Source organism: Chondrus crispus, genomic scaffold (genome assembly GCF_000350225.1).
Source record: "Chondrus crispus Stackhouse genomic scaffold, scaffold_349, whole genome shotgun sequence".
In the NCBI taxonomy this organism is placed as follows: domain Eukaryota; phylum Rhodophyta; class Florideophyceae; order Gigartinales; family Gigartinaceae; genus Chondrus; species Chondrus crispus.
In genome coordinates, this window is record NW_005179234.1 from 63076 (window position 1) to 82033 (window position 18958).

General features: G+C 48.7%; 7 protein-coding genes across 7 annotated transcripts; 3 read left to right on the top strand and 4 right to left on the bottom strand.

The window, feature by feature from the left end:
- Positions 1-3: 3 nt before the first annotated feature.
- On the bottom strand, positions 4-453 carry CHC_T00000044001 (hypothetical protein). Its single transcript, XM_005717728.1, has one exon. It carries the CDS (start codon positions 451-453, stop codon positions 4-6), a length of 450 nt encoding a protein of 149 aa, XP_005717785.1.
- Positions 454-968: 515 nt separating this feature from the next.
- On the top strand, positions 969-2999 carry CHC_T00000045001 (hypothetical protein). The gene has a single exon (XM_005717729.1). It carries the CDS (start codon positions 969-971, stop codon positions 2997-2999), a length of 2031 nt encoding a protein of 676 aa, XP_005717786.1.
- Positions 3000-3143: 144 nt separating this feature from the next.
- On the bottom strand, positions 3144-4279 carry CHC_T00010175001 (V-type ATP synthase, Subunit V1C; the record flags this gene model as incomplete). Its single annotated transcript, XM_005717730.1, has 1 exon — positions 3144-4279. A coding segment is annotated over exon 1 (1136 nt), but the record flags the coding sequence as incomplete, so codon positions are not given.
- Positions 3918-4322, top strand: CHC_T00000047001 (hypothetical protein). Its single transcript, XM_005717731.1, has one exon. It carries the CDS (start codon positions 3918-3920, stop codon positions 4320-4322), a length of 405 nt encoding a protein of 134 aa, XP_005717788.1.
- Positions 4323-7315: 2993 nt separating this feature from the next.
- CHC_T00000048001 (hypothetical protein) lies at positions 7316-7519 on the top strand. The gene has a single exon (XM_005717732.1). The coding sequence runs from the start codon at positions 7316-7318 to the stop codon at positions 7517-7519; it is 204 nt and encodes a 67-aa protein (XP_005717789.1).
- Positions 7520-7549: 30 nt separating this feature from the next.
- On the bottom strand, positions 7550-7777 carry CHC_T00000049001 (hypothetical protein). The gene has a single exon (XM_005717733.1). The coding sequence runs from the start codon at positions 7775-7777 to the stop codon at positions 7550-7552; it is 228 nt and encodes a 75-aa protein (XP_005717790.1).
- Positions 7778-7779: 2 nt separating this feature from the next.
- On the bottom strand, positions 7780-8661 carry CHC_T00000050001 (hypothetical protein). The gene has a single exon (XM_005717734.1). It carries the CDS (start codon positions 8659-8661, stop codon positions 7780-7782), a length of 882 nt encoding a protein of 293 aa, XP_005717791.1.
- Between the last annotated feature and the right edge of the window lie 10297 nt (positions 8662-18958).

An 18958-nucleotide genomic window follows, 5' to 3' on the forward strand; every position in this document is an offset into this window, starting at 1 on the left:
GGTCTACGTACGAAACTCGAGGAGGGGAAAAACTGAGGCTACAATAGCCGGGCGCACCAGCGCTCCGAAGCCTTTAAATATGTCTTCAACTCCCTGCACGTTGGCTAGTTGCAAAGAGAGAAGGCGTTCTGCATAGTTCTCTTTAAACACCGTCAAAAGCTGTAAACCAACAGAGTGACCGTAAAGGTCCGCATCACCTGTGTCATGAAACAGCACAGCCCGCAAGTGCTCCGACCCGGCTTCATCGTTTCCGATAGGGATTTCCAAGGCGGTGATAGTTACGTTTTCGAGTTCAATGTGGGTAATTGGGATGCCAATTGATCGTACTGAAAACTCTCCCAAAGCTGTCACGAGCCCAGCGATCAGTCGTGGTTGATTCGGGGCCCTGGTGAACACTTTGCGATACAAGACGAGGCCACCTCGGCCAGAGATGATCATGAAGCTGTGCAACATGATGGTAAAAGCTCAATAGCAGATGAATATGAACATTTGATGGTGCAGCAAAATAGTCGTGCGGACGACCCACTTACTCCAAGAGCCTCAGTTTCCTTTCCGGACGCTGAACCATGAAGATTGTGTGCACGTTTGAATCACCTTCGACTCAACTCCAAACGGCAAATTCCTGTGTAGCAGACTTGCTGTATCTGCGGATAATGGGAAAGATCGAAATTTTGAGGAGAATCTCAACAGCCGATCAAATCTTTCAGAATTTGTTGCTTGACCGTCCCGTCTAACCAAGAGAAATGGATCTCACATGCTTGCAGACAATTCAAACTCGGCCAACTTACCCATGACAACTGGGTAATCACTGCCATGTGGCTTCAAATGCTGTCGATTTCTTTCCCGAAGCTTCGTTTACGATCATTGAAAACATGCAGGATCAAGTATTTTCAGCTGCCTTAGCTCCGTAATATTTTGCAGTCCTAAGCACAGCTGCCCATCCATTTGTCACAACCCCGTCGTTCACAATGCTACCCACAAAACGTAATGCAGCATCTGGAACAGAGCGTCTTGGAGTTGTCTTGCTTGCAGCAGGTTATGGAACCCGTCTTCAACGAGATATTGGCAGCACGCCTTCTTTGTCGATGCTGGCAGGGACGCCGAAACCTCTTCTCCCACTATGCGGACAACCCATCCTTTCGCATTGGTTGTCACAGCTGCAAACCATCCCTTCAATATCACATATTTTCGTCGTAACGAACGAAGCGCATCTCCCGTTGTACCAACAATGGAAGGCCGAGTTACCGGTACACCACCACTTGGGTGTTTCTATTCTTTCAGACGGGTCCATTGACAATGCCTCAAGGCTGGGTGCTATTAAGGATATCGCGATTGGTCTCAATTCTCTTAAGACGACATCAGCGGACAAAGCACTGATTATTGCCTGTGATACAATACTACCGGATATTGACATGTTAGACTATGTCTCGAAGTTTGTAGATGGTGAGCATTCTGCGGCGACCTTTGCATATCCCCTCGCAGACATGAACGACTGCGTACGACGCGGTATGTTCAAATTTCGCACGGAGCTGTCAGGAGAACTCATTGCTGAGGCGGTTATCGAAAAGCCGAAGAGCCCGGAACTGGCCCCGTCAAATCTTGCTTCGGCGCCAATCTACTTGCTTCGAAAAAACCTTTGGCAAACCCTGGGACATTTCTCGGAAGAGCAAGAAAACTTGGGAGTGCCACTAGAGAAGCGTGATGCACCGGGATTCTGGTTAGCATGGCTCGTCCCGAAGCATTCATGCAGATTATTTCAAGTGGTGCAAAGGATTGATATAGGTTCTCTCCAACACTATAAAGACGCACTCTGGGATTTGACGCTTCCCAAATCTGGCATGCGGAGCAGTAAAGTGCCGCGAAGAGCAAAATATGAACCTGCTGTTGGACGTGCTTTTCCGCGAGCAGGTTTCCTCGGGAATCCTTCGGACGGCTACGGCGGCAAGGTCATTGCCTTTTCCTTAGCATCAGAGGGCTACGCTGAGGTTGTAGCGACACCCCATGACAGTTTTGCGGTGCGCTCCAACCCAAAGCATGAGCATTTGGAAAGCTACAACAGTCTTTCTCAGTTCTTAGATCACGTGGACAACTTTGGTATTCACTACGGAGCGCGCGTACTAGTTCTTGCTGCGTCTGCCATGTTCGCAAGAGTGTACAAACAATATATGCAAGATCAATCTGCTGCCGGAGAAGAGCAAGATGGGAAGAAAGATTCCTTCAGTTTGCTTCCAAATTGTCAATTAACATACTCAACCTCCATACCAGCGCGCATCGGTTTATCAGGTTCTTCTGCTTTTATTCTTGCAACGCTACTGGCATTGGCCAGATATCACGGCACTTCGCTCCCAGAAATCAACCCAGATATCCACTTCTGGCCAAAATTGATGCGCTCTGCTGAAACGGATTTGTTAGGTATTGCATGTGGGCTACAGGATCGCGTGATACAATTGATGCAGGGTTGTGTGACGATGGATTTCACAGGCATGACGTCTGGGGAAGAGTGGAAATGGCTGCCGGATGGCTGCTTACCTGAGATGTGGATAGCGTACCGTGGAGAAGGGACAATAGGGGAGGACTCTGGCAAAGTCCACAGCAATTTACGATCAAGATACGACGCGAAGGATTCTGAAGTTCTCGCTATAGTCAAGGAGCTATGCAGTTTGGTAGATTCTGGTCAAATCATATTGGAGCAAGGCGCGAAAGGGAACCGAGAGGTTTACAAAGAGCTGCCGCACCTCATCAGCAAAAATTTTCAGCTCCGAGTTGCTCTGGTCGGACCACATGTTGTTGGCAAGCAAAACACGGACTTGGTTTCTATTGCGAAGCAAGCAGGCTTGGCAGCAAAAATGACAGGGAGCGGGGGTTGCGCTCTGTGTCTTCCAAATCCGGTTCGCCAATTGAGTGGCTCGGAGGTAGCAGGGGCCAAAGCAGTCTTCGAAAAACATGATATGGTCCTCCACAAAGTAGAAGTACTCCCTCGAAGAGAATGGCTACCGTAAGAATAAACATCAGTTCACTGGTTTATTTTTTATGCTGGAGGGGAGACTGAGTCCCACCTTGAAGCAGAGCACATGTAGTAGTTATAGCCGTGCGCAAACGGAAGTGAGGACACGTGGTTTAATATGAGTAAGGTTAGCCAAAATCAGGAACGCGAAGACTGGGGGATGGGAAGCTCAAAGTAGACATAGGGATAGAAGTCCTTATCACCGGTGATGCCAGGAATGTTAGTGACCTCCTCAGAATCCCCTGCGGCGGCCCAGGAACCGCCCAAGTGCCCAAACATTTCATTCAGTGACGAACGCAAACGGGAATCAGCCTTGCCCTTTGGTAATATCAGCGAAACATCGAAATTGACTGGGAGGCCATAACGCAAGACACTCTCGGCAAAGGCACGAAGGGCTTTGAGATGCACCATAGCAATGAAAGTCTCAGCAAACGCTGTCTCGGCCCACTTTGTGAAAGTAGCCTGCTGGGTCTGCGCTTCGTCCTTGAGTCGGTCCTCTTCTTCTGCAGACCTCGACTTTGCAGTCGGGTCAAAGACGAAGTCTCTGACTGTGTACCGCTTCTCTCTGCAAGCTGTTTTAAAGTCTTCGACGGACTTTTTGAATACGTTGACGGCGAAAAGAGAATATTCATTGTCGGTAGAAATCTTCTTGGCCGAACGCGGAACGACAAGGTTTGCGAGCTGTTCGTACGTACTCAAGAATTCGGGTTCGTTGTATGAGGCGAAGACAACAAAGAGCGTGGTGATGTGTTCAGACTCGACGACATGCTCTGCCTCGACAATGGTGGACAGATGGCGGGTCATGAGAGTTCCCTGAGAGCGACGCTCGATAGTGGTGAGTGCTTGCTTCGTTGAGGTGAAATCGTTTAGTCGGATTTTCATGTCATCTTCCATTCGAAAAACCTGTTCCATGATGGTCTTGCGAATATCGGACAAGGAATCAGAAGAGGCGAACTTTGCCTCGTCCCACTCGAAATCGGTAACGTACTCGATGATGTCGACACCGTCGACGGTAGGAATTGCAGAGGAGGATACAGTGAGATCGCGGTACTGCCTGAGGACGCGATCGACGGTTGACTCGAGATTCTTTTCATCGCGGGTAATGGCATCGGCGACGGAAATGAGGGAGTCGAGAGTCCCGACTCGAAACTCAGGAAGCTGGAGAAGATGGGCATTGCAGAGTCCCAACTTGGCTTCAAGAGAATCTTTGATGGAAGCAAAGGAAGATCGACCACCCTCATTTGGGGCCGAAACGACCCACCACTTGGACGTCATGATTTGTCAAGGTGTGGGGGGAATGGAGAGTACGAGCCCGTGAAGCAGCAAAGACCCAGAGGTCAAATGACTCCGTCAAAAGGGCAGGGTGGCGCAAATATGGGATGAATCGGTGCTGAAAAAGCGTTGAGGGAGCGGCGATAGAGGTCTGAAAGGATGATGGGGTCGTTAGGAGGGGCTGAAAACGTTGGAAACGAATCGAGGTTGCGAAAGGATTGTTCTGCAGGCCTCATCGATGATGCGTACAGTACGAATACCCTCAGCATGCGTACTCAGCTTCACTGTAAGTACACTCCACTTGGCATGTAACTATTCGCATTTGCCTCTTCGGGGTATGAGTTGCTCTTCGACGTGGACACGACTGCATCGTGTACAACTACACACGTATCACACTATCTTATATGGCTCTGCATGTCACCTCTGAGTACTGTACAGTATTACTCCAGCAGAAACCGCGGTTGGGCAGAGGAACGCATACACTGTACCCTTGGGTACCATATTGTACCCTTCGAAGGGTACCGTTACCCTTATGCTAAGGGGTAACGTTACGGTACAGCGTGCAATTATTGTATCATACAGAACTTACGCTCACAAGGAATAACCCACTACAGGGGGGGGTCGCTCAATAGTGCCTACTTTAGTAGTGCTTCCCTCTATATAGTGCTACGGCTCACCCTCTGGCACAGGTTATCATACGCTCACACGTGTATCATCCGACATGGTTCAGTACTCAAAGGATGAAGTTATTTAGTTGTGTTATACAGGCTTTGTTGTGTTTGTGTTAGCAGTGTGCTTTGTCCCCAAGGTTAGACTTGTGTTGAAGATCAAACGAATTTTTAATGAGGTTTGAGCATTTTTTTGAACAGAAAGTCAGTGTGCTACGAAGGCTTACAGTTACCAGAAAATGAAAGGAAAATAGCGGAGGCTGGTAAGCGGACTGCGCGCTAAAGAGCACGACTTGTGATAGGGCACGAAGTGCGGGTGGGACGGTGGGAAAAAGCAAGCGACGACTTGAGGGAGAAAGAGAATTGAAGGCTCCGAGGCGTCGCCTTAAATCCTACTTCCAAGGACTGTTCCAGGCATTCGGTAAACCATGCTTGAGTCATGATGAATCTTGATTTCATGGCAGCACGGTAGAACAAATGGTGGAAGCCTCCCTTATCTCACCTTGGTTCACAAATGTGTGTGTGATCGTCTAAATGGGCGCCTCCGGAAATTATTTTTTGTGTCAGAGTCATATTTTTCTTTTTTGTGAACAAAAAATGAGTTTTACCACGGAAATGCTTGCGCACATAATGTGCGTCCCCCTACTGTACGCATGCTTTGAACTCGTTCCTAATGACGAGCACGGTGTGTCAGGGTCGTTCCTAACGACGAGCACGGCACCGGACGCCGGCGATGACGCCGTCGGAGCTCTATCTACAGTGTGTGCTGTGAGCTAAGCTCAATCATGATGGTGTTTTCACCGAGCAGCCACCGTCAGAACCATGAATGACCAAATGGCTATTCTATTGCTACTTCTCATTCAGAGCCATGCTCGGTAGGATGTAGATGTCGAGTCTCGTCGGTCGGGCGGCGGCCGACACTTTCTCTGTGTACAGTAAATTTGGATTGTACGCGCGCACATTTTGACATTTGTGCGATACACATTTAACCTAGCATGGGGTCGCCCGTCCGAGAAAACGGCGCGTTGTGTGTACACAACGCGCCGTTTGTGTGTCACAAAATCCCGATTTGGTCAACACAATTTGCGATTTTAGAATTTCAGGAGTCGCCCAATATATGTATTTGAGCCTCCTTTCTATAGTGCCATCCCCCCAATAGTGTCATAGCTAGAGGTATGTCACGCTATAGCACTATATCGTAGGAGGCACTGTAATATCATCCATTTGAAGGTGTCCTGAGCATTGTGCTAGGGTGCAACTACAGTATGTGCGGTACATGTCGTACCGCGCGGTAAAACGCCCCGTTCTCTATCTTATTCATTAGTCCTGGTACTGCATTGTGTTGGACCGAACACGAAGCCTATCCTATCCATACATGCATTCGCAACAATAGTCATCGAATAAAGCATTTACATCCATACACAATACCTTTAGAAACACGACGTCTACACCCCCACAAGGCCCTTCCCCTGCCTATCCACCTTCTCTCATCGCCCACTTTAAAAACTTTCCTCACCACCTCACCCTGCACCAGCAATCTCACTCTGCCCTGCTCTGCAGATGTCTACGTCACTTGCAAGTAGTCTCACAAAACGCCATCGACCGTTCCGCCGGCTCAGTCGTCTATTCGGTCTCATACTCTCTGCATGGCTCACTGTTAAAGCCGCATCACGTGTGGTCCAATTCGTTCAAATCTACAACGCCAATTTTTTGCCATGATTGCAAACTTGCGCGACTTCCTCTCCATTTCAGGCGAGCCCTCTCCCCAATGTCTCGCGTTCTTTAATAATCCTAAGCTCGCAAAATATGATCCCGTTCCCCATCAAACCTGCCCTGTGATTGTTCTCCACCGCATAATAGTGTCATCTCCAATCCTGAGACATCTATTTAATCTCTGAATCCAACACCTCTCGTATAATTCACGAAGACAAACTCCGCTCCCCTTCCACGCGCTCTATTTTGTCCTTCCTCTTTCTACTCACTTTCCTTTACCTCTAACACACCGCATCTCAACCACTTTCGCCTGACTATCAGTCTGTACAAAATGGAAGCCTCGTTGCACAAATGAGATCATTGCCCTTCATCCCATCTACTAATCTCGAATGCACATAGAGCAGGGTAATTCGCTGCTGTCGCACCACTTGCTTGTGTATACAACGATTGCACATATGCAGAGTCTCTCTATGTTCAATATTTTAGAGTTAATGTTTGCTTTGTGTGCTGCATTCGCTGCGACACGAAAGATACTGAAGGTATTCAAGAGCGTTTGTGGCCATCGAATCTTCACGCGCAACGGCAAGTTCTTGATGAGCAATAGATGCATTTTGTTCTGTTTGCAGAGGTGTCTCAGAAGTTCTAGTCATTCAGACAAATGGATGCAAGTCCCGTTACGGATACATCTCCGCGACCGAAACAAGTTTGTCAATATTCGAATTACAAAGTTCTATGGATTTATCAACGGCTATACATAAAAAAGAAAAGTCGCGCATGGTGGAACAGTTGCGTCCTTACTTCCTATCTAATACGGTACTATTCTCGGGAACGATACACATCGAACTCAAAAGAGTTTCAATGAAACATCGAGCCTCACTTATCGAACGCTCTCCTAGTTCAAAGAAAGAAACATGCTGACATGGATACTCATTGTGAAGCTTGGGAGTTGAGCAGATTTTAGGCAGATGAAATGCAGGAGTGCGATTTTATTGCCCTTGCAATCTGACTGTGGTACAGTTCTCCGTTTCGAAGAAAGCTTGATAAGAAAAGCGGGAAAAAAACCATAAAAGCACAACAAGAGTTTCCGAAACTTCAGTAGAGCGCTAAGTCCAATAATCATAATCACCGTCTACGGTCTCGATCTCTTTTCTTGATTTCCTGAACTTGTGCGTCGAAATCTGCGATTGGTGGAAGCCTCGTCGAAGTAGGTGACCTCGGAGCTTTCGACCCTCCAGGATTAGGATGCCTCGACTCAACTAAAAGCGAAGAAATAGGAATACCACTCCGGGGTGTGGTAACTGAAGTTCTCTTGGGGCTTCCAGTTGAAGCGCTTCCTCGAGGAGGAGATGCCGCCCCGCCTCTTTTGGGTGCTTTTGGTAAAATAGGCCTCACCTCTTGTTGGGCAAGAAGGTGCTTCTCAAAAATCGTCATCACAGAAATACCCCCAGAGGGTCTAGTCTCGCACTGTCTCCTCGCATTTGTGCTTACAAGCTTTGCACTCTCATGAGGCCTCTTGTCAACAACCATATTAACGATGTCCGTAACGACATCCCTTTTCAATTGCGGGATTGTCTTCTGCTCTACAGTTGCGCACTCCTGCGTAAACGCTCGAACAAGATTACTCCAAGCGAGTTGATACCTTGGACCTGAAATGGTACTGAGCCAGCCTGAATAGTCTCGGAAACCCGCTGGAACGAAAACGGGACCTCCAATGACGTTAGCAAATTGGCTGATGCTTTGGTGCATAGTTGGGCTGACGAGGGACTGTCGCGGCTGCCGCCCCCTTCTCCGCTTCTCCCGCTTTTCACCTGATCCTCCAGCTTCTTTTGAAGATCCTGCGCTTGACATGTTTTGGGATGTTGTTACGTTAACTAGAAATCTTGACCTGTTTTGCAGTGTGTCAGTAGAGGTCAAGATGCATGAACTGCTTCGATGGCTGCCGGGATTCGAGCTGATGGCTGAAGTATGTTGCGGAAGAAAAGGTACGGGGAGAACCTCCACCATGTCTCGGTGTCCTTTATGTAGAGCTGATGGGACAGCCGTGACAATTCAAACGAGTTCGATGATGACAAAGCTGAATGTGGAGGCGGGCAAACTACATCAGTGTATTGCGAGTGCGTATGTTAGTGGTAGTTGAGAGGTGAGAGATGGAAATAGGAACTGGAAAGGCTAATAAAAGAAATACTGCAACGAAGATGTTGTATGTCGCGCACATTGAGTGTAAATGCACGTGCATAAGGAAGGTAGAGGAAGGGAATTGTGCTGTTGGTAAGACATGAAGGAGTGGTCGTTCATCTTGTGAACTCAATTGCTTGCATGCGGAGGTTTGCGTAGTCTTGGAAGAGCGAAAGCTAGTTGGTTAGGCGATGGGGTTCCAGCGTGTGAAGCCATGTATCTGGAGATGAATGAATAGAGTCTCAAGATCTTGTACAGACTACCCCTTGCATCAGAGCGTGACCTCCTTTTCCTTCCTTTCATAAACCGTTCAATTTATTAGCATTTTTCTCTCTCTTTACTTTCTCCGAGGATTACTACCTCATACTCGTTGCCGAAGAGAGATCTACTCATCCATATCTGCATTCTTCTCCAAGTTGTTCTCAACGGCTACTCGCTGAGGAACACGGCACAGTCCAAAACTCGCGAAACATCGACGATTTTTGAGCCGCCAAACTCATCGACACGCCATCTGAGCGGCTCTGTACGAGACAAGGAGCTTGGCCTTCGCTCCCCACCATTCATCGTTGTCCTACACTTCAATCCGCACTCCACACACGTATCGGTATAGGAACGACCGCAGGCCCCTCAGCACTGAGGTCATTCGAACTGCCAATCCTATTTTCCGTCTCCGTTATATTGGTTCCATTTTTCTACATTTCGTAGACCATTTGCTCGATGCCATAGACTTCCCTGCTTCTACTGCCGCGCTTGCAGAATGGAGTGGACTTTTCAACGAGGTACACTGCAAAACACACCGATACGGAAAATGTTTTCCACTCGCTTCCAATGTTAAAAGATATAGGATCCTCCGCTTTGTATTCCTCCGAGAACAACCAGACTCTCCTGCCCCTTAGTGCCGATATGACATGGAATCCCTTCTGTCCCACACCGTTACGACAACATCCCGCGCCTTGTTGCTGAACATAACAGCAAGAATGTCTTGAAAGGGCGCAATCTCCCACCTGTAGTGGTCGTTCTCTGCATCCATATCACATTTCTGCGTGCACAGGTTCCAGTATGTGCTCGCCAAAGCAATACCCAAGGTTTATTTTGATCATACCCCTCGGTATCTGATATTGAAAGGGAGTATACCTCGCATTACTGAATTCCGCAAGCAGTTCAACTTCACTTTCACTTCCATGGGATCTCGCCTCACGCTATATATACACTCCCTGCGCCTTTTTCTGTCTTCCACCCATTGTGCAAACACTTTACTACGTTCTATCATGTTTTCCACATTCAATTGTTGCACTGATGCGGCATCCTCGTTTCTCAGTGGCAACTGTAGTATTTAAATTTTACCTGACACAGAGACTGCGCAGAGATTGCTAGCGGACAAAAAAAACCTTCAGGTGCACGCCGTGCACGCACAGAGGCCATGCTCAGCTGAGGTGCAGTCCATCCACGACCAGTAGTAAATGCTATGAAGAACTAATCTAACAATGAGTGAGGCTATGTCCACACGGAACTTTTTTCTCATATGAATGCCAAGTCTTTACTTGTTAGGCGTGGAAAAGCGAACACTCTCACAAGTGTTTTTTTACGTTGAGCATATGCGTCGTACTCAATACAGAAGAGCGTTCCTCTCGGCACGAGCCCTCGTGTATGTACAGTACTACAGACAACATTTCGATATTCTGTCCTTTAAAATGTCAACGTCTACTCATACAGTATACAGTATTGCAGTGGCAACTTCTCACATGAAAGATACTATGGCGGCTCATCTTCGATCAGTAAGACCCCTTAGCTTCAATATGTCAATTTGTGTCTCCTTAGTGTTTAGCAGAGGGAGCTGAATACACAGTGTCGTGTCATGCAGATGCGCCAAAAAAATGGGAATCGTCTTGATATTGCATGCCACGTAATATGTAACAGACGTTCCATAGCACTGGCTAGACGAAAACACTTCACAAGGCCCTGTAGCATTTCGGCAGAGCAGACCTTCCATTTTATTGCAGCACTAAAAAAGGGCTTTACGAAAAGTATGTTCTTGCCTCACCTCAAGCAGGGTAACTAGTTTCCCTTCGTATGGAAAGCATGAAGGGGCTCCCTATTTGTGAAGAGGATGCGTGGCCGCACGACGATGAAATATACACATCTCGTGTGTACTACGTTCCTTTACATTTCACGACAATGTAGGGGAAAACTACTGATGTGTACCTTCGCTTGCTTGGCAGACAGTAATCCCACAAAGAGTCATTTGGCATTGTATGAAGGACAAAAGCTGACATTGCGGCCACCCTATACCTTCGCTGTTTTCTCCAGCACATTACTGGACATAGCAAGGGAAGCAATTGTTTGTCAGGGTGTCGTCTCCAGTACGAGACGGGATGCTCCCGGAGTACGCTCCGCCTTGCGACATTCCTGTTGAAGTAATGTATTGACAGATGAAAACATGAAGAATATTTCACCTCGGTCCTCTTGCCTTCTGATCTTACAACAGGTACGGACTGCGTACTGTATCACGAGAATTCATGGTGCCTTGCGACCTTACAATCTGTGAGCTGACACGAGAGCCATCAAGGCCAATCGGTCATCATGACAGGTCTGGGTTCGTTATAGAACTACGGGAAGCAAGAGGTGAACAGCGTCCCTCCAGAAGAGCAGAGGTGGCCACAGAAACAACGAAAGGCTGAAATCGGGGTCTGGTTCATGGGAACCCCGAATTTCAGTTCCTACGCAATAGCCAGTTTGACGCACATATAAACTAATAGTGGAACGCCGGTGCTTCCCTTCAATACGGTAAGACCAGACTCAAAAAGTGGTTGATATTCGTAACTGATATCGTCTTTTGGTCACGTTTTGTGACTCACACCCACAAAACAAAGAGCCGCACGCGTCAGGGACATTTCTTGGAAACTCAGAGTCCCGACCGAGAACAATTTTCCTTGAGAGCTTACTTGTTCTGTCACCGCTTCAAGAATGCAAAATGCTCATTTGCATTTGCGAAAGAAGAATTGGCGAATGCGCGAGGGTGTGCAAGACATATTGTCTTGGCTCACACTTGTCGCACAGCAAAAATCCCTCTGAATACTCTCTTATGTATGTAGTTGAAGAAAAGGTTCTTACGACAGTAGGTATGAGCTGATCAGCTCGAGAGCTTATACGTAGATAGCGTGTAGGGTTAAAAGCAGTCAAAGATATGCCACCTTAAGTCACTGTGTGAACCACAGGGGTAACTTGTTCGGCCTCTGATGCTGATTCGCGGGACGAAATTGTTGGAGTGAACCGTTGGGTTTCTTGTAAGCATTCAACGATCGTCTCAGAAGCGACTTGCCCATCTACCATGTGACTGATACCTTGCAGAATCGATCGAGAGGTCGAAGTTTATATTCATATATAAAAGTCCCGTGACTACATTTTGGTATCTTTTCATTTCCTTGGTTGTATTTCGACTGCGCTTTTGCCGACTCGATATTTCGGCATTGCTTCAAAGGCCATTTTAACACGAAGCAGAAATCGTTTGTGCGCAATGCCCTGACTTCTCTGTTGCGATACAGTAGACATAGAAGGGAGTTTGTCGGCGGAAGTTTGTAATTTTTTCGTTGGGTGTTTTTGACGAAGCGGGTCTGCGCATAAAAGATTATATGCTTGGGTGTTCCACGCTTTTTGCATGAGTTATAATGCTGGATATAGCTTTCATATCCTTTATGAATGAGGAAGATGGAATGGGTATGTTTTCTGTTGAGGCCCGACCTGGCTGGAACTTGTTGGTTGGGTCTGGACTCTGACGAACCGTTTTGTTATTCCATTGGTCGCTTGCATGGGCAACAAGAATTTAGGAAGGTGGGCGAGCGCGCGAGGAAAGCTGATGTGCGGAAAACGGAATATCGACCGTCTCTATTCTTTATACCGATGTGAGTTATCCGATGCTCAGTCAAGCGAATGTCGCTGCCGTTTCTTGGCTCTGCGCATGGAATGTATGAGGGCGTCGTTCCGCCTCATCGATCGGGCCAAACATGTAACCTATACAGTACAGAGATTTACAGTTTTTGGCCGGGTACACTCTCTCCCTGAAGCCCCCTCCCGATTTGGGTGTAATATTGTACGTCTGACAGAATTCGGCAACTGTTCTGCAGAGGTACCCTTCTCACCGGCTCAATTTGGGTAATGAGTTAATTTGGGTACTTTTCAACCTACGATCCTCTTCCCTCCCCGCCTTCCAAAACTATGCAGAGTCCATCTCACGCGCACACACACACATACACGCACCCAGCACCTGACAGTAAAGTTTTTCCTCCTCTTCTCTACCCGCCTCCTGGCTCGACGGTGGCGGTATGCCGCCGGAAATGAGAGCACAAACCCTCGCACACAAGTTACGAATCACCAAGAGTAGAGAAGAGCGCGCTAGCCGCGCAGAACGCCCTGCGCAGAACGCCCTTCTTTATAACTGGGAATATTAAAGAAAGCAGCAGTCGCCCTCAAAGCATCGTATGAGTGTTAGAAGCATGAAAGGCGTGGCTTTTCTGACGTCGGTGCCCCTCAGATGCTCTCATAGCCTGCGAGGTATGGAAATGTGCACAGTAAACGCACACACGCTATCAAGGCACGCGGGCGGCGTGTGTGAACATGGTCAATTGGTGAGAAGGGAAGTAGGCGCCTGTTGGAAGGGAGGAGGTTGTCCGCAATTTGGAGAGCAGTTTTTGGACTTCTCTGGATGATATGTCCTTCAAAAAGTGGCCTAGACGTTCTCCGTCTCGTCGACAAGGGAGGGAAGAGAGTACTTGTGCAGATGGGCAGCACGTCGCGGCACGATGTTCGCTGGGATTGTCGCAACTCCGATGTACAGTGCTGCCATTTGGTGTATTACGCTTGATAAAATTCTGCAACTATTCTGCAAATGTACTGTAAAGAAAAAAGTATGATGCATTGCAGAATTCTGCAACGTTTTGGTTCAGAAAATGATTTACGCTACGCCTGCAATACTGTAATGTGGGAGTATTACATTTTTGTCTCCACACGCACACGAGAGTCGACCAACCGCACCATCGACCTGAGCACAATCAGACATAACCAAGAGGCGCGGATCACAACGGCGACACACCAAAGTCGCCAGCAGACAAAGAGTATCTAGATGGAGACAAATTACGCTAACGCTTCTTTTGAGGAGATCGCAGCTGGCAAACGTGCCTTTGGAGCGTCTCCGTCTATCTCTTGCAGCATACTTGCGTGCTAGATTGGACTACAGTACTCATTTGCGATGAACGCGAACTATATCCCTTTCCAACTACGCTTTTAACTTCAATCCATTCACAGACACAGACTGCATTTTTAATTTTCGCTTCGCGAAGCAAGACATCAGACGTGTAGTCAGAGCGTTAGCATGGCCTACGACACAGACGCACACAAAAAGGAATCGTTATTACGCTTCTCCCATTCTTGTCACGTGCGTGGTATTGCATCGTATGGCAAGCCCTCGCCGCTGGCGAGATGTGGAATTGCAGTTTGGAAAGCACGCTTCCCAGTTGCGCGAATTATTTTGGGAGGTCGTAGAGGCGTTTCTTTCCGCAAGGTTGTCTCTTTTAACAAGTAATCTTTCGTCAAGTTATATACATCAAAAAGCACAGATGTTTGCTACCTCTGTCGCAAAAAAGTCTGGATGCCTGCCCAATTGTATGGGATTTATAAATGGAACAGTACTTCAGATCGCTTGAAATCTGTGACAACCCTGGATGGCATGTTTCTGCACTGCTATGGCCCTCTAGAGGGACGTCGTCATGATTGGACACTCTATTCACCGTCGAATCTCGACACGCAGCTTGAAGAATGTTTAGTTGTTGATGGCGTACAGTACTGCATATATGGCGATAGTGGGTACAATTGGAGGGAGTATATGGAAGTGCCATTCCAAGGTGCACACTTAAGTGCAGATGCGTGAGCTTTTAATACTGCCATGGCCACCAGCAGAGTTACGGTTGAATGGATGTTTAAAGAAATCGAACTGTTTTGGACGTTGATGGACTTCAAGAGAAAGCTACGTGTCCAGCGGGCACCCGTGGCCTCTCTACACTTTTCGAGGATACTTTTGAGCAACATAAGGAATTGCTTGTACAGGAATGAAACGTCAATTTATTTTAAGTGCAAACTCCCGTCGCTCGAAGAGTTCTTGGGTTGGCGGGAGTAGGGAGCTATGAGTCAGAGCCCGACCGGAGATTGCGGAAACCAGGTGGGAGTCGCTTAAAAAGCCGACGTGTCCGACGATGCCGGCGATAGGATACCTGGCCTGTGCGACGAGGTCGTGGTCGCTGTGAAAGCCAATGGAGGTGTCAACGGCGGCTAAAGTGGACAGGCGCGGTGACGAGGTACCGGTCACTGTAAAACCGGGCGGGCAATGGTCAGGCCGGGGGTACAACGTGAGTCGGTTCGCAGGCGGCCGTAACATGGTAAGAAGGAAAAGATAGTGGGACGGCGAGGGCGGGGAGCACGGGGAAGGGTTTGAAGGGTCTGGGGGCGCACGTGGGTATTTGGTCGGCAGGTTCGGGCGAAGAAATTGGGAGTTTTGGCGACGTCAGGCTGTTGATTTAAAGAAAAGGGTTGTGGAGGCGTGCCGCGGCCAGCGATTGAGAGGCGCTCAGAGTGCTGTCTGGCGTTGCCTGAAGGCTTCCATCATCGGCTTCAATTTTTCAAGGTCGAGCTTGTTATCTTCTACCCGTTCTTTGCGCCGCTCCTCTCTATTCTTCTCTCGCTGTTCTACTTCGCTGGCTAAGCGGCGTTCTTCAAATGCTATGCGAGCCTCGTCGCTTTTCTGCAGCGCCGCCGTAAATGCTGCGATATCGTCATCGAAAGGGTCAGGTGTCCCCCCGCTGCGCTTGCGCTTGGACGAGCACTTCTTTGGTGTAGCATCTTGGTCCGAGCTGTCGCCCTCGATGCCTTCTAATTCGGCATCGGAGGAGCTCGCAGGCTTTTCACGGCGCATAGCCCTTGCGCGCACTATCCCACCAAGACGTTTTTTCTCTGCTTCTCTTTCCTGGGCTGCTTTGCGCGAAGCAGTTTTGCTGTTAAGCAAGTCCTGACGTGCCTTCTTCATGGAGCTTAAAAGCTCCTCCATTTCGCCTAAGTCGCCGCCAACCCCGCTCATCAACCCGTCTATCTTTTCATGCTCATCAAATCGAGCCTGCATGCGCTTGTACCTGTCCTGGACGCTTTTCTAAGTCACAGGACAGGTTAAGCGTCGGGTAGCATTTGCTCTCTTTGCAGCGGTCTCGAAGCGCTCCTTAGTGGCGCCGTTAGATGCAACGTGGGCTCTTGCCGCAGCAACTTCTCGCACTAACACTAGATCGTCGTCCGGAGTGAACTTCGACCGACGACCTGTGCGCGCATCTGCGAAACAGTTTCAACGGGGCGTTGCGTCCAAAGTGTTCGACTCAGGCGCGGAAAGAGGAGATGCTACAACCTCTGGAGTGGAAGCACTTGGGCTAGGCGGGACTACGGTTGCTATTCCGAAGGTGAAGTGCGAAGATCGATACGACATCCACGGCTCTCAACCGATGACTTCGGAGGCGGTAGTAGCTATTTGGCGCCGTTAGTTTTACACGTATTACAAAAAATCTTTCAGTTTCCGCTTCACCAAACGGTCCGATTTCCGCAATTTTGATCACGCTGGATTGCAGAATTCTGCAATACTGTAATTCGAGTTTCGGTTCCTTTACATACTAATTGCAGAATTTCGCTGGCGTAATATCCCTATTAAGAATAAAGACACCGCAGAAAACTTCATTGCTGGGCCATTGTGAAAGCTTGTTTAAAACAGGACACGTTGCTTTACTGTATTTGGCTCGCCGAAAACAATGCAAAAGACCGTTTTAAACGAACTCGATTGGCTGAGCTGTAATCATTAGTAACACTAAATATGGGTACCATTAAGCATAAACGACAACACATATTTATGCTAATAACTATCGCTCAGTACTTTGCAGGGCCGCCTTTGACCTTTGTGCACTGAAAACAGCGGTTCTGCATTGACGATACATGGTTTTTGCAGCGTCTGTTCTGGAATTGCATCCCATGCTTCCAACACACAAGACACGAGGTGGTTGACATTAGAAAACTGACGTTGGTTAGCGAAAACCTGGCGAGCGAGGATCCCCAAAGTTCTCAATACGATTGAGATCGGGGGACTTTGCTGGCCAGTCCATCGCCACAACCTCCTCCTCGTCAAACCATTGGTATACGCGCTGAGCCCTTTGCGCCACTGCACCGTCTTGCATAAAAACATAGGACGGCCCTAACTTTTGCTCCAAAATCGGGAGTAAGTAACTCTCCAATGTGTTTATGTACTTGTCTTGATTCTGCTTTCCCTCCTGAGCTACCAGTTCACACCTTTTCGTGCCTGCACGCCCCCCAAAACATGACAGACTGACCACCTTGTTGCTTCTTGAAAATATCGCCCTGTCCTTCCTTAGATCATGCCAATAATAAGCAAAGCCGTCTGGTCCGTCGAGATTGAACTTCTTCTCGTCGGACCAAACGACATTCGCAGAGTCTGGAATTTTCCACGTCACATGTGACATTTCCCAAGCCTATCGTGCCATGCGATGGCGTGGAAGCATCATCAGTGCCCTCCGCACTCTGCAAGCGCTGGAAGCGCAATTTTTGAGTGCTGTTAAGGATTGCGCCCACTTGACTTGCTTTCACGGGAAGATTGAGAGCTTTCACGAGCTTACCGGAGCTCAGTTCACCCTTGTGAGCTTCCTTGAGTAGCGCTCTTTTGCCCTGGACCGAAAGTTTTGGTGGTCTACCAGAGCGTTTTTTGTGCCATAGCGCCCTGGTGATTTCAACACGTTGCCTACAGCGGTTCTCGAACAACTGGGGAGCTGGGACATGGTGCGGATTCACTTACCAGCCTCATGGAGACCGTTACTTAGCCCGCTTTCGTCGGAAGTTATAACCTTCCCGCGCGGCATGATTGGGGTGATTTGAGTCGGCTTTGAAACTTTTTGCCCTGACGAGAGCTTAGCGCTCCTCCCATTGAAGTTGTAAGGGCGCTCCGAGGTCAAGAGTTGCAGAGGAAAGACGTTTTGCGCGGGAGAACGCGTGTTGTCATGTATACTTAATGGCACCCATATTTAGTGTAACTGACGATTGCACTTCAGCCAATCAAGTTCGTTTAAAACGGTCTTTTGCATTGTATTCAGCGTTCCAAATCCAGTAAGGCAAAGTGTCCTGTTTTATACAAGCTTTCACAATGGCACAGCAATGAAGTTTTCTCGGGTGTCTTTATACTTAATGGCAGCACTGTATGTGGGTACCTGAATTGAGCCGGATGGCAGGTGGAGCGGCCAAAAATTGATTTTTTAGTACTGAAAACCGGCCAGTAGTGTAGTATATCGACGAAGTAATTAGATTAGAAATTGGATCCAGCGCTGTAAGGCACGAGACTTACAGGCCACCAGCGTTCACGTGTACCCCACCTGTACTACACGTGTATGACGCGTGTACCAGCAGCCCACTGGCTGACGGTGCGCACTACTGTAGCGCCGTCGAGTACACTACGTACTGTACTCCGTTATGATAGACGGTTTTGTAACATTAAATACAGGAGCGGACCGACGGCGGACGGGGGCGACAAGCACGGACTTGTCCTCAACCGACCGCCAAGGTCAGTCCACCCAGCTTATTCTAACTACGCGCCTTCGCCTTCGCGCGCGTTAGGGGGAAGGGAGCGGGTAGGGGACACACGCGTGCGCGAGCGAGCCTAGATCCGCCTCCGCCCGTCAGCGCTGGTACGTTACACAGCGCTGCTCCGGGGCGTCGAGCCGTAGATCGGCCGGCTCGTACGCTTGTCCCCGACCTTCCCGCTCTACCACACCGCTACTAAGGCCCGCTTCCCTGCCTCGTTAGCTGGTGCTTCACCCGTCTTCCCGTTCGAACGGGGTCTACAGGTCGAACTGCGCATACACCCTCGGTCGTCTGGGGGTGTTTATGCCACAGTGGTCTCCCGACCTAGAAGACCCCGGAGTTCGAACTCCGAGAAGACTTCCGTTTCCCTCCGCTTCCGATCGCGTTGAGATGAGCCAAGACTACGAGCCCTCGATCCGCTCCGAAGCGGCGGATCCGAGTCCGGCCGCTGTGCAGTCCCCATCCG

Excerpts from the sequence above, each read along its gene's own strand:
- CHC_T00000048001 (XM_005717732.1), top strand. The coding sequence starts at position 7,316 with ATGGATGCAAGTCCCGTTACGGATACATCTCCGCGACCGAAACAAGTT.
- CHC_T00000045001 (XM_005717729.1), top strand. The coding sequence starts at position 969 with ATGCTACCCACAAAACGTAATGCAGCATCTGGAACAGAGCGTCTTGGA.
- CHC_T00000049001 (XM_005717733.1), bottom strand. The coding sequence starts at position 7,777 with ATGATTATTGGACTTAGCGCTCTACTGAAGTTTCGGAAACTCTTGTTG.
- CHC_T00000044001 (XM_005717728.1), bottom strand. The coding sequence starts at position 453 with ATGTTGCACAGCTTCATGATCATCTCTGGCCGAGGTGGCCTCGTCTTG.
- CHC_T00000050001 (XM_005717734.1), bottom strand. The coding sequence starts at position 8,661 with ATGGTGGAGGTTCTCCCCGTACCTTTTCTTCCGCAACATACTTCAGCC.
- CHC_T00000047001 (XM_005717731.1), top strand. The coding sequence starts at position 3,918 with ATGGTCTTGCGAATATCGGACAAGGAATCAGAAGAGGCGAACTTTGCC.